At 48.2% G+C, this 12,699-nt stretch overlaps 2 protein-coding genes and 1 pseudogene across 3 annotated transcripts, besides 1 other annotated feature; all 3 read left to right on the forward strand.

Moving 5' to 3' along the window:
* Positions 1–5,526: 5,526 nt before the first annotated feature.
* NCS57_01475500 lies at positions 5,527–6,125 on the forward strand (annotated as a pseudogene). The gene is made up of 3 exons: positions 5,527–5,679; positions 5,780–5,894; positions 5,947–6,125.
* Positions 5,527–6,125: a sequence feature.
* A 452-nt stretch (positions 6,126–6,577) lies between these two features.
* NCS57_01475600 (uncharacterized protein) lies at positions 6,578–7,328 on the forward strand (the record flags this gene model as incomplete). The annotated part of the gene is made up of 2 exons (XM_053064347.1): positions 6,578–6,589; positions 6,645–7,328. 2 exons carry the CDS (start codon positions 6,578–6,580, stop codon positions 7,326–7,328), a joined length of 696 nt encoding a protein of 231 aa, XP_052906231.1.
* Positions 7,329–9,347: 2,019 nt separating this feature from the next.
* On the forward strand, positions 9,348–10,148 carry NCS57_01475700 (uncharacterized protein; the record flags this gene model as incomplete). Its single annotated transcript, XM_053064348.1, has 3 exons — positions 9,348–9,399; positions 9,455–9,588; positions 9,639–10,148. 3 exons carry the CDS (start codon positions 9,348–9,350, stop codon positions 10,146–10,148), a joined length of 696 nt encoding a protein of 231 aa, XP_052906232.1.
* Between the last annotated feature and the right edge of the window lie 2,551 nt (positions 10,149–12,699).

Raw genomic sequence — 12,699 nt, forward strand, 5'->3', positions numbered from 1 at the left:
ACGTTGGGTGTGATGATGTAGGTGCTAGGTCCAATCGCGCTGACAAGGCTTCTTGGGCTAAATTGATAGTGGCCAAGCCAGATTTGTCAGCTATGTTCCTCGACTCAGAGCTCATCTCCTGAGTGGGTGAAGCCCTCCAAGGCGTACCCCGCCCCAGTGTTATGCCTTTAACAGCTAGCGCCCTTTATAGGGGACCTCAGGGAGCGTGACTGTTAAGTTCTTAACATACGTCGACTTAAACATTGGGCGAAAGACAGGCGAGAGTGAGGTATCGCTTTTAACGAGAACTCTGATTGGCCTGATACCCTTGTCGTGACCGCATTGGGGGGGCTTCACGCACTCAGGAGATAGGTTTGCGGTACCCCCGAACCCCAAACCTAGCGCCGGACCCAGAGATCGCCAAGCTTGAACCACGCGCGAAGCTGAAACTAGGCAAGTACTGGCCATGAAGACGAGGAAAAGATCCGGAAACTGACCAATGAAATCCGCAAAATGCGTGCGCAGCGAGAACAGCGGATCGTTAGGGAATATCGCGAGCATTACTTCTACACAACAATCGCATCGGAAAACCATCCTCGCACACTGACCCAAATTGATCACTGCCCATATCCTGAGTGCGTGTAGACCTCCGCAAAGTAACTCGCCCCAGTGTTAGTCCTTTAACAATTAGCGTCGATTTTAGGTGGTCATGGGCAGCTTATCGCTAAGATCTTATCATGAGTATACTTTATTCTTAACCAAAACGTAGGCTTGAGGAAGGTACTGCGGTTGTCAAACCCTCCGATTGGCCTACTACCCCTGCAGTAACCACAGTGGAGGTCTACACGCACTCAGGAGATAAGACACCCACCCTGGTTTAGCCTAAGGCCACAATGCCATCCACTGCCCCCAGGAATGACTGGCGCACGGTTTATCCGACCGCATGCAGGGCCACGAAAGATGGGATGGCTTATCGATAACTCCTTATCTTATTATATTTTTTTTTTCTATTTTAAAAAAAAAATTCTTGGTCCCTGATCGTTGCTCGAATCACAGTGTGTCAAAGCATGTGGCCGTGGAATGCGGGGTGGGGCTTGATTGGTGGAGAACTGTTCGATCTTTAACAAAAAGTCGGACAATTGGTTCCGCAGGGATCATTGGTGGCACCAGTCGATTGATGAGAATTATCTGAAGAACAAAAGAAATCGAACAGTCATGTGTTCGGGCACAGCTATTTAAGTTCATGTCGTTAGGATTATGCGACAGGCCAGATGTGAAACCGGATAGTTACATCCGGCAAAACGTCGCACTGGTGGAATGGGGCGCGTCCTCTGATCGCACTGCCCTCACATTGTCGGCTGCCGGCTCCAGATAGCACATATATTGCATCCGAATATTGAATAAAATGACTCCTTATCGAAGTGTACTGTATGGTGACATTTCTAGCATGACGCCAAAGGGGGCCTCAACATCCGAAACTTTTGTCGGCAGGACCCGAGTGTCACGGTCCACCTTTAATAGCTGACGAATTCGATCGAGGAACACTTGTCGATTGATGTGCGCACATCCATGATCGAGAAAGTTGGGGACTATTCGTCCATAGGTTGACCAACTGCTAACCCGAGAAGACACTCGTGAGAGCAGTAGGGTCGGTCTTCGAGAGGTTGTCGCACTTCGGTGTTCCTTTGCGGAGCTCTTCGTTGTTCTGGCCCTGTTTCTCGCTTGGTCCGGTATCCTTGGGGGCATTTAGCGCAAGATGTTTACTGAGATTAAGAAGAACATTGCTCTATGTCGGGTGTGTTGCGGGGGGCTAGCTCGGTCAACGAGTATGATACATCTCTCAAGAATGCAGGCTTTGACGTTAAGCCGAATTGTCCTACTAAGGTATGATGGAGACTAATTGGCCCTTCCCATATGTTCTCATTGCGGATAATATGAACAATTTTGAATGTGTACGTTACCGCCTCCTCCAGTGCCGGAGTATTTGTAAAAGTTAGATTGCTCGGGCCAGCGGCGAATTTACCTCCCTCAGATCAAAGATGCCTATACACTGATAGCGTCCCGCAACATGCCGACTGAGCAGATATCTTAGTGGCCAACTACCGTCTTGCATAAGCAGAGGTTGGATATATACTTCCGGCCACCGTACCGGGCGGGTGGACTGCTGTAACCTGATAGTGTCGGAAAGCACGTGTGGCACCAAGATGACTACAATTGTGGTGTTGTTCTTGTTGGGTTCAATCTGACTGTCCGAGGTCATCGCCACTTATGATATACGCAGCTCCCCCTCCTTCTTGCCTAATTGGGCCAATTTCCTCCTTCGGGTTCCACGTGCCCTTGTTGCGTACAGGGCCCAATTCAACAGATAGAATTCCACGTACCACCAAAAGTTGTGAACATGAACATCATGTTACTTGGTTCCTGTCTCCAGAGACCCCAGGAAACTTCTCACTCAGGAAGCACTATATTTTGGCAGTTCCTGTTCGGTACCCAGGTTAGAGACTGTATAGCGTGCCTCCCATGCTGACTTACATCTCCTTGACTGAGAATTACGGCTCGTCCCAAGCAATGCGGAGATGCGTCTTCCTGCACAGGAGATAAATTGGCCTCCGGCATGCGGCGCGTATGAACAACCTGAAGTGGGACCTCGCAATCGATCTTTTCGGCGTAGGCACCATTAATACGTATCCGAAGCAGAATCGAATAAAATCTAGCGACTAATTTGCTGCAAAAAGTCGGCTGCAATCTCTGTACCGAGCTGATGGGGATATGCATAGATGTGACCCATGTACCGTTCTCGCCTCTACCCTCTGAGGCATTCTCTGCCGAGGAAGACACGAAAGAGGTCCTGAACACTTCATTGCTAGAAGCCGAACGTTCAACCTTGATTGAAATGTTACCGTTGAAGTGGGATAAGGAATCGGATTGGCGTGCCGCCCGGTTCTCGACTTGATCATCCAGGGGCAGCCACGTCCATTTGAGGCTTTGGTACTTTGTTTCGCCAACTTTTAGCACGTCGTCGTACAATCGTACGAGACCGTCGTCGGTCAGTAATGTCTGTTTGGGGGCACAAGAGAGGCTCTTCGCGGAGTAGTACGTCTTTGCACGAAGTACCGACGAAACAGTGAAAGAGAAATTGCGCAGAGGATGGGGTGAAGGGGAAGCAGCGTCAAAAAATATGCGAAGGACGAGATCTGTGGTTACGTTGACGTTCTCAGAACTGTAAACAAGTGCGTCCGGCTCTTCCGTAGCCACCGTCAGAGTTCCGAGATGACGTCCAAACAGATGTTTCCGTAGCTGCCGTTCGACTCTGGTGATGAATTCCCCGGGGAAGCTCAAGATATGAGTTGGTGGTTGCACTTCTGTATATGGCAGGAAATCAATGACCTTTTTGGCCACAGCGGTGACTGGATTGCCGACTCCTACTCCATCACATTTTTGGAACGTGACAATGCCTCCCACTGTACGGAGTAGAACGTGACAGCACCTTTCATCTTGTCCCCATTCTCCTGGCTGTCGCCTGGCTGTCGCCTAGCATCACGAGGGCATTTTTTCAGGGATGGGACCACGAGATTATGGATTAACAGAATATGGGCTAGTCAGTTAAATGCGTGCTGCGACTCGCTTTGTATTATATTACTCTACTTTGCTGAATAACCGCGATGTCACACTTGACGAGGAATTTTGAATGTGCGTTGAGGCTCTTGATTTCTAACTAAATGAATGACTAAAGTTAGTTTGTTTTATCCTTCATTGGATAGGGTCGTATTCATCAGCTGTGACGGGGTGTTCCTCTCGATTTGTTTCAACCAAGTCTGCTATCGTAGGTCACAGCCCGTGTGTCAGAGCGGCCTTAGTGATACGATGTGACATGCGAATTGCAATTCAAACCAGTTGTTTAGCGTTTGGGTCAGAATGCACGCCAAACATTCCGGCATGCTCTCTCTCAGAAGTGCCCCTACCCTAAATAATATTCCTAACTATCAGCAATAGGAACAAGTAGAACTGAATCGCTCGAGTCATCGCGATTGTGTGGTTATGTACTACTTCTGTAGATTCGAAGTCCCGAGTTGATATTATTTCAGATACTTTAGTCTTACACGGCTCAATGCTTTGTCCGACCTAAGAGGCTTTGGTAATAATCTTCTAGTAGTTCAGCCTCTACAACGATCCTCCAGTTATTCCTGAAGAGAAATTCGCGTTCCAAGTAAGAAAGTTCCCATACCCCTACGCCTCCTATTTTCGCAAACTCGCGCATACTCAAGGTTTGGTCCAACAGGCCCTTGCACGCAACTACCATGGCCACCAGTAAAAACCGGTGTGCAGTTCTGGAGTCGAATACAAACGTCTCGCCAATAGCACTCATTCGGTCAAGGAAGTAGAGTATGACCAAGATGAGTACGGAAGGTGGTCTCGAGTATTGGACAAGCCTGGACAAGTACGCTGGAATGGATATTCTTGGCCGTTGACTGAACATAAGAGGATCAGCATGAACCGGTTGAGCGCAGACCTCGAATCGGCACTCACATTGTATGAAAGGGTGTTGGCCGCCGCATGACGAACAGGAGCCCATCATTAAATGCAATCGTCTCTATCAACACTTGGGAGACAAGATCAACCATCATTCCGCAGCTGCAGTCCTCATAGCGAAAAGGCATCTGTTTCTTTTTTGTACTTGCATTTGAGATTAACAGCAAGGGTTCAGGTCGCATTTTTTTCTCGTGGGTGTCGAACTTCTCAGGCCAACCGCCGAAGTCGAGGGCGCTGTGGGACAATGCGAGAGACGCTGGCTGCGCGGCATCGCTGACTGCGGAGACCAAGATTTTGTGTGGCTCGATGTTGGCTGGAGGAGGGCATAGCCTGAATTCGCCTTGGCCATAGTTCATCGGTGGCTATGCAGGGTAAGGACAACGTAGGAGCCCAATTCTTGAGAATTAAACGAGGGTTTCGGTATTCTTGTGTTTGCGTTATCATTGCACGAAAGCCACGGAGGTTTTTAGAGAGCAAACTGTGATTACATAGACCTACGACATTGTTCTGTCGATGCAGTACAGCCACTGCACCAACGCCAATTAGGGATGTTAAGCAATCCATCGCGCACTGCGGAGCGGAAACCGTCAATGAAGCCTGTGCAGGAATGACCAGTCCAGCCAACCCTCGTTAGTCTCACACCCCCTGCCGGGTCTCAGCCGTGTCACGACTAAGTTCTCATTGGTGGCTTCTTACAATATCCCCTCCACCTGGTTTAACATTAGGTGTCACTCAGGGGCGTGAGAGTGGTGGGTTCCATTTATTCCTCCCTGGTACCAATACCAGTTGGGGCATGACAGTGCCCTTCTGCGAGCACATGGGAAAAAGCCCACTCATATTTCCTTGTAGCGTACAGGCCTGGATACTTCTATCTACAGTCCGTAGAACGTGGGAGTAGGTACAATGAGCAACCGACTGCCAATGTTCTTAACTATGAGACCCCGTCTTAACGGCTTCATCACGAGTCGTCGACACTTCAGAACTTTGCCGGCAAGGCTACTTACCCCCCCTCTAGGTGTTGTTGTCCCCTGGCATACTGCGTATCCGTCGCCGAGAGACACACAGCTTGAGTCATTTACGCGGGAACAAATGCTTGCGAAACTCAGAGAGAGCAATGAGCTGCTAGGTACAAACTTCCTTCTTGTCGACCTGCGCGACAATGATCATGAGGTCAGTTCTCGATCGTTCTGCTTTCTCTCAACACCGTGGTAAAATATCGGAGCAGTGAACTACGAGCCGCTGCTGGGCCGTGCTGACGTGAGTTTGGCAGGGTGGAACAATTCGCGGATCCATCAATCTACCAGCAAAGAGGCTGTATCCGGCTATTCCAACTCTGTACAGCGTCTGCAAGGCAGCTCGCATCCACACCATTATCTGGTACTGCGGTAAGCTGACGCAGCAGCCCGTTCACTAACTGATTGCTGAGCGTTCCCGCAGGATCCTCTCAGGGACGTGGACCCCGAGCCGCTGGCTGGTTCAGAGACTATCTTGCCGACCAGGGTGACAAAAAGATGCGAAGCGTCATTCTTCGAGGTGGTATTAAGGGTTGGGCGACAGCTGGCCGCGAGTACACGGACTGGATCGAAGAATATGATGCCACCAAGTGGAGCAATTAGGCGGTGGCACGGACATGAGAATGGTTCAGTTCAGTTCAATCAATTTCGTCCTCGGATGTAGACGCTATTACTCAGCAGCCATGCCCGGAATGGTTCCTTGAATTCTGGGAGTGGCTCCATTTCCGCGCACGGGTCAGCTGAAACCTGAGGTCACGAAGACCTGGCCTTTCTAGCCAATTATAGCCGGGGCATGACAGATATTCTTTGCGTTTGTTGCTCGTGGGTCAAACAACCGGATAATCTTGAACCAATCAATTTGGTCTATACACCACTTGGAGAGGAGCCCAGCTGGAGGGGCTGACGCATTATCGTGGCGTTGCTCTTAGGGCAGGGTGAAGGCTGGGCAGATCCTCAACCCCTCATACATCAAGAATTTATTCACCGTTCTGTCACCTGCGCTCTGCATTACATGAGCATACTTCCAAATCTTGAGCATCATCTAAGTATCTCCCATGCCCAGAAAGGTATGCTATCTAGTTTTGCGCTGGTTGACAGCTTCTAACCTGCTGGCTCACGTAGAACCGGACTCCAGCCTCTGCGATTCAGAATCGCGATAACCAGCGTCGCTCACGGGCGCGGCGTCGGCAACTTGTTGAAGAGCTTCAACAGCGGCTCCAGGATTACGAATGTCGAGGCCCTCAGGCCAGTATGGAGACGCGGCGAATGGCTAGAGCCGTCGTATGGGAGAATAAACATCTTCATGACCTCCTCCAGTTCCGAGGGGTTTCGCAATGCGAGATCGACGATCACCTTTCGCTGGTGGGGCCTATTGGCACTGACCCAAATCTGGGCCTCCGGAAACCCCTGCAGAGTGGCAGTGATCCACATACGCCTCGCATGCAAAATTACAGTGCGATGCAGCCGCGATCATCCGACACATTACGCAGCATCGCTACCTATCCTTATGACATGGAAGATTGCCCCTCGCCTCCAAGCATGTCTCTTTCTAATCCTCCTTCATCTGTGCCAAGTCAAGCACTGGCGACTTCGGCCCCTACTAGATTTACCCCGCCTAGACCTACTCCGCCCGCAGATACGGTAGACGCAGACTGCGCTGCAACCAATAACCGCGACTACGGAAAGTACGATTCCTACGATCCAGGGACCGCTCAGCTCCGAGATCGTACGAGCATCTCATTTCTTTGCAATGACCCGAGATATGCCGATGAACCCGATCGCTTTACCTTCTACCACAAATGTTGATATGACAACTCTCTGCCGTGCCCCACCACGATCACAGTTCGTATCGATGATGTTTCCTCCTTGTCACGACCCCACGTTGAGGGTCACGTGGCCAAGACCTCACTCACCCGCCAAGGAGTGAGCCACCCAACGACTCACCTTCCGAAGCGTGAGCCTCACCTCGAGGAAAGTGAGCCTCACGCTCACAACCACGAGCCAGGAAAGCACCAAAAAGTATATAGTACACACTCATTTGCACTTTCTTATGTAGTAGCTACCTCGGCTATCAATAAAACTTGGTTACATTCAATACCTTGAGCACATTACCAGATATGACTTGCGCCCCGTTCAAGATACCGGTAGTGCCAGCATCCCCTCTGCCAACATAAACCCAGCACGACCAGTTTATCCCTTGGGAACCCCACGATCGTCACACTTCTCTGATGACGCATCAAAAACCTGCCATTTCCGGCCTAGCTTCATCAAGTCTTGAAACTGTATAAAATATCCTATGGTCTAATCTTACATGGAACGCTACTCTGTACCTTTATGTAGTAACGTACGTGATAAGCGAGTGGATCAAACAAGCGAGTGGATCAGCCATACTGTGCACCTAAAAATCATAAACCTTAAATTTCTAAAAACTTTTATAAAATAGCTATAGATCTAAAAAGAGTAATTCTATAAATCTAAATAAAATAGCTATAAGCTTATAATTTTCTTAGATTTTTAAAAAATCTCTTTAATTTTTCAAAAATAAAAAGCTATAAAAAAACAGTGCGAATAAGAAATTCTCAAATAACTTATTAATAAGTTATTTTAAAGGTCTAAAAGAATTACTAAGATAATTTAGATTTTTTAATAAACCTGATTTTATATTCTTAGCATATATAGATTTTAATTAGATTATTTAGAAATTTTTTAACCTGTTTTAGATTTAGGTGAGATTTACACTATCCCCTCAATTGTCGAAAGGCTCCCGCCAGGTCACCCCAGGGATGTCTGCCCAATTAAAATGCAAGAATGAAATGTACATCGTTCCTTACCTAAATTAGCCCATGGTAGGGGTCCCAACAATATTTTGAGTTACAAATCGCGACATCACACTACTTCCATCCCCGCCTTAATTGATGCCTCCTTTTATTACTACTGACCAACCATACTCACGCTCCCGGAAGCTGTTATCCTCCCTGATGAAGCTTTGGTCGTCATGTGCATTGAGGATCTCGCCTAGTATTGATTGAGAACTCATAGATAACTTTGAAATAGTTTATATGACGATTTTAGCGAGAATGGTTAATGATGCATCTTTAGGTTCCCCTCATGTACCTATCATGTGACAGGGGTCATGTGGGGCAAGGTACTTTCGGGAGCCTTTCGGCAATTGAGGGGATAGGGTAAAAGTGATCCACTCGCTTGTTTGATCCACTCGCTTATCACGTATGTTAAGCTTGACCCACAATTATTAGGCAGCGTTACCAACATCGGGAAATTCCTGCTGGCACTAGGGCAACTCTGTGACGGTCAAGGTTCCCAGCGTAGTAAACCGTAACCGAATAGATTTATGTTGGCAGTTGTAACGGGGCGTAACGTACTGAGCGTAGGGTGGCGAATCACGTCTGATAATATCAAGAAGTATTCTTGAGTAATCAAGTTGTATTGAAAGCTAGAGAGCCAAGTGGAAATAGGAAATGTGCAAATGAGCGACTTTATATACTACATCTCTTTTTGCGGGAGCGATGTTGAAAAGTCGCTCCTGCGGGTTGGAGCGATACAGGGTGTCGCTCCTTCCATGATTGGTTGCTTACCCAGGGTCACGTGCAAGGACAGTGGCGAGTTCTTGTGTGACGGGGTTGTAACAAACTAGCTCGCTATGCAGCTGTTGGTCATCGTAGGCTTTCTTAAATAGGTAAGCTTACCACTCTTTCGATATCTTAGTGTAAGAAGGTGTTTATAACCAGCAACGGGTAAAAATATTTAAGGAAGGAATTGTTCCATCCCGAAGGCATTTGAATGGGCATGCATTCTTCAGTTTTTACCATGGATGAGGCAGGGCAGACCGACGTCATAATCATTGGTGCTGGGCTTTCAGGTAAATGCTACCTTATTTTTTTTTTACACACTCTATTAATGCCCTACTCTCACAGGTGTTTGTGCTTTGGTGAAGCTGCGAGAGAAATTTCCAGCTATCAAGATTGAATTGTACGACAAGAATGGCAACGTAGGAGGTACATGGGCGAAGAACACCTATCCTGGTCTGTCTTGCGACATACCTTCTCAGGTAACATCCACTGACATCCTCTACTAAAGGAAAATGTACTAAAATCTCAGTTATACTCCTATTCCTTTGCCCCGAACCCGGACTGGTCAGCCACATACGCCTCTCAGCCGGAGATCTTGTCTTATATCCAGCAAGTAGTCCACTCGTTCGACTGTTCTAACTACATCCATCTCAAGCAAGAATGCGTCGCGACAGAATGGCTTGACGAGGAATTACACTGGCGTGTGAGATTGATCGACCTTGACTCCGGTCAAATGTATCTCAGGTACACAAGGCTCCTGATCACCGCCGTCGGATTCTGTGATGTTCCTAAAGGCAAGGATAAGATTGATGGAATCGAAAACTTCACCGGAAAGGTCTTCCACAGTGCTAGGTGGGATCATTCCTTCGATTTTAGCAACAAAGCCGTGGCCGTGGTCGGCAATGGCTGCTCTGCGAACCAGTTCATCCCGTCTCTGCTCGATCGGACCTCGGTCAGAAGTCTTGTTCAGGTTATGAGAAGCCCGCATTGGATCGCTCCCAAATACAACAGCCACGTTTATAGCTGGCAACGATGGTAAACTTTCAGATAAGTCAGAGAGGTTGATGGCAACGGCACTAATTATAGCTGATAGGGCCTTTCGCCGTGTACCATTCGCAAACCGATTTTGGCGATATTGGCTGGCTATTAAACTCGATCTGGCCTTCCCTGCCTTCAAACAGAATGGGCTGGGTAAATTTCTCCGGCAACAAGTCCAGACGTCCCTGACCAACTATATCCGACGATCAGCGCCCCAAAGTATCATCACATGCTGATACCATGCTCCGACTTCGGAGCGAAGCGGCCAGTCTTAGATCACGGATACCTACAATCGCTGCATGATCCGAGAGTAACGCTGGTCAGTACGCGGTCTTTGTCCGTCGTTGGCCCCCGTGAGCTGCAAAGAAATAACGGTGATATCTTTCCTGCGGACGTACTTATACTTGCCAATGGCTTCGAAACTCAACAGCTTCTAACTCCGATGAACATCACTGGCTTGAGAGGGGTAGAGCTGCCAGCTCTTTGGCAGCAAAGCGAGAAGTATGCATCTGCTTACATGGGGTATGTTGAACGGTAGAACAGCCCAAGGTTATAACACGATGCTGATAAATCTGCAGTGTCTGTATCTCGGGGTTTCCTAACCTTTTTGTGCTCACCGGTCCTAATACCCTTCCCTCTGGTCACTCTACCTTAGTAGGCATCGAGTGTTCCGTAGAGTACATCATACGATTGATGAGCCGAGTTTTCAATAATCATTCATCGAAGGTTAAACTTGAGGTGACAGCAGAGGCTCAGGATTCCTTCAATACAGTGTTGCAGTCCAAGCTACAACGCCTCGTCTATACTTCGGACGTATCAAGTTGGTACTTGGATAAACGTTCTGGGAAGAATACGCTTATCTGGCCCAGGAGCCAGTTTGAATTCTGGCATTCAAGATGTTTACAAAGGGTGAATTGGGCAGACTTTGTCATTGATACTCGTGGCTAGATATCGGGTATTGGCATTGTTCAATGATGTCCAAGATGAGCATTCAATTAGCGTACTCCTGTCTTTCATCCAGCCATCCCAAGCGCAAAGAGTTTAGCACAAGAGTTAGCCTAGTTCAGAATCGTACCTCAGAGTTCCGGGAGCCTACCATTTACAGGTTTGGCAATCCCACGAAGGGTCCAACGAGCTGAAACTTTGGTGCCCATTTAGGGATAGTAGATAGCGGGGGTCAGATTCCTCCGCTTGTACTGGAAGCATCGGGACTTACGGCCTTAATAATTAATCCTTGGACTCTCTACTGAGAAGGACTAACCCGAAGTGGCAATTTTTTGATATGTCATCACAAGCTTTACGTGCGCGTGACATGTCTTGATTGATCGAGTCTTCTCCTAATAAAGCGTTTAATCTTCCAGCGTTCGAATTCCATGCCGGCCGCTTCATCTACTACTCGGTAATTCGTATGATTGCCACCGGCGTGGCATAATCTCATTTCTCTGTTTTGGCATGCTGAGTAAATGGTCGGCAAAGCCTGCCGATTACAAAGCGGCTAGACTTCGCAACAACCAGCGTCGCCACCGCAAGAAAGTCAAGGATCACATCGCGGAGCTCGAGTCTCGACTAGCAGAGACACAGCTACAGCTAAGTCAGGCGTTAGCACGTGTCGATGAGTTATCTAAAGAGCTTCAGCGGGCGCAGACGGGACGTGACTCGATGCAGATGGAGACTACCAAGGCGTTGAGCGAGATGCCATCAATCAACAACGGAGAGAGTGACACATTGACACGTGGCCACTGGTTGCAGGAGGATCTTCTTCGCCAATGCCAAAAGAATCTGATCGACGATTTGAAAGGACCCCTGGTCCAGCTAGGAAAAGACGGAACGCAACAACCGACCTCCCAGCCTCACTCCAGCTCAGAATTGACCTGGCAACTGTCTCCTATGATTTCAACTCAAGCAATCTTTGAACCGATGCAGGCATCCATTCTCGACTACGGAGAAGAGGCATATCCAGAAATCCAAGACGACGTTTACGGCAAATTGCCGCCTCCGGGCCCAGGAGAGTCGAAAGCCCGCTGCCGGGATGCCTATTTGACAATCATTCAGCAAAATCGTAAAGGCTTGAATGACTCTAGTATTCGGGGATGGCTAGAACCTGGATTCCGGGGGCCAATCTGTGAAGGAGATGGGTGCCGTATAGAGACGGGTTTGCTATTTGCATTGCTGGACTTCATTAGTTCATCAGAGGCTTGGTCTAGCTGATTGGATGTACTGAATGAGCCTATCCACAAGTCGCCTCATATGTAGGCTGAGGGAAGCGTGTAACTAGGAGAAAACCTTTGTGTATCGGATGTGGCGCATGGAAGTCGAAAATCCTCTATTGTGGAGGATGAATTCGTAGATATTATTCGAATTCGAATTCAAGCATAGGCGGAAAACCACTGGCGGGAGAATAACAACACTGAGAATCAATGACTTCGATTAGAAGGTGCTTGGTTCCATTGATCGAGTTGTCTCTTACTTGGCAGGACCCTGTACAGATTGAGAGAACTATCACGACATAGTAGAACGAGTTTAACATTAGCCGCGATGGAGAGATCATAGCA

This window comes from Fusarium keratoplasticum, chromosome 14 (assembly GCF_025433545.1).
Source record: "Fusarium keratoplasticum isolate Fu6.1 chromosome 14, whole genome shotgun sequence".
NCBI classification, from domain to species: Eukaryota; Fungi; Ascomycota; class Sordariomycetes; order Hypocreales; family Nectriaceae; genus Fusarium; species Fusarium keratoplasticum.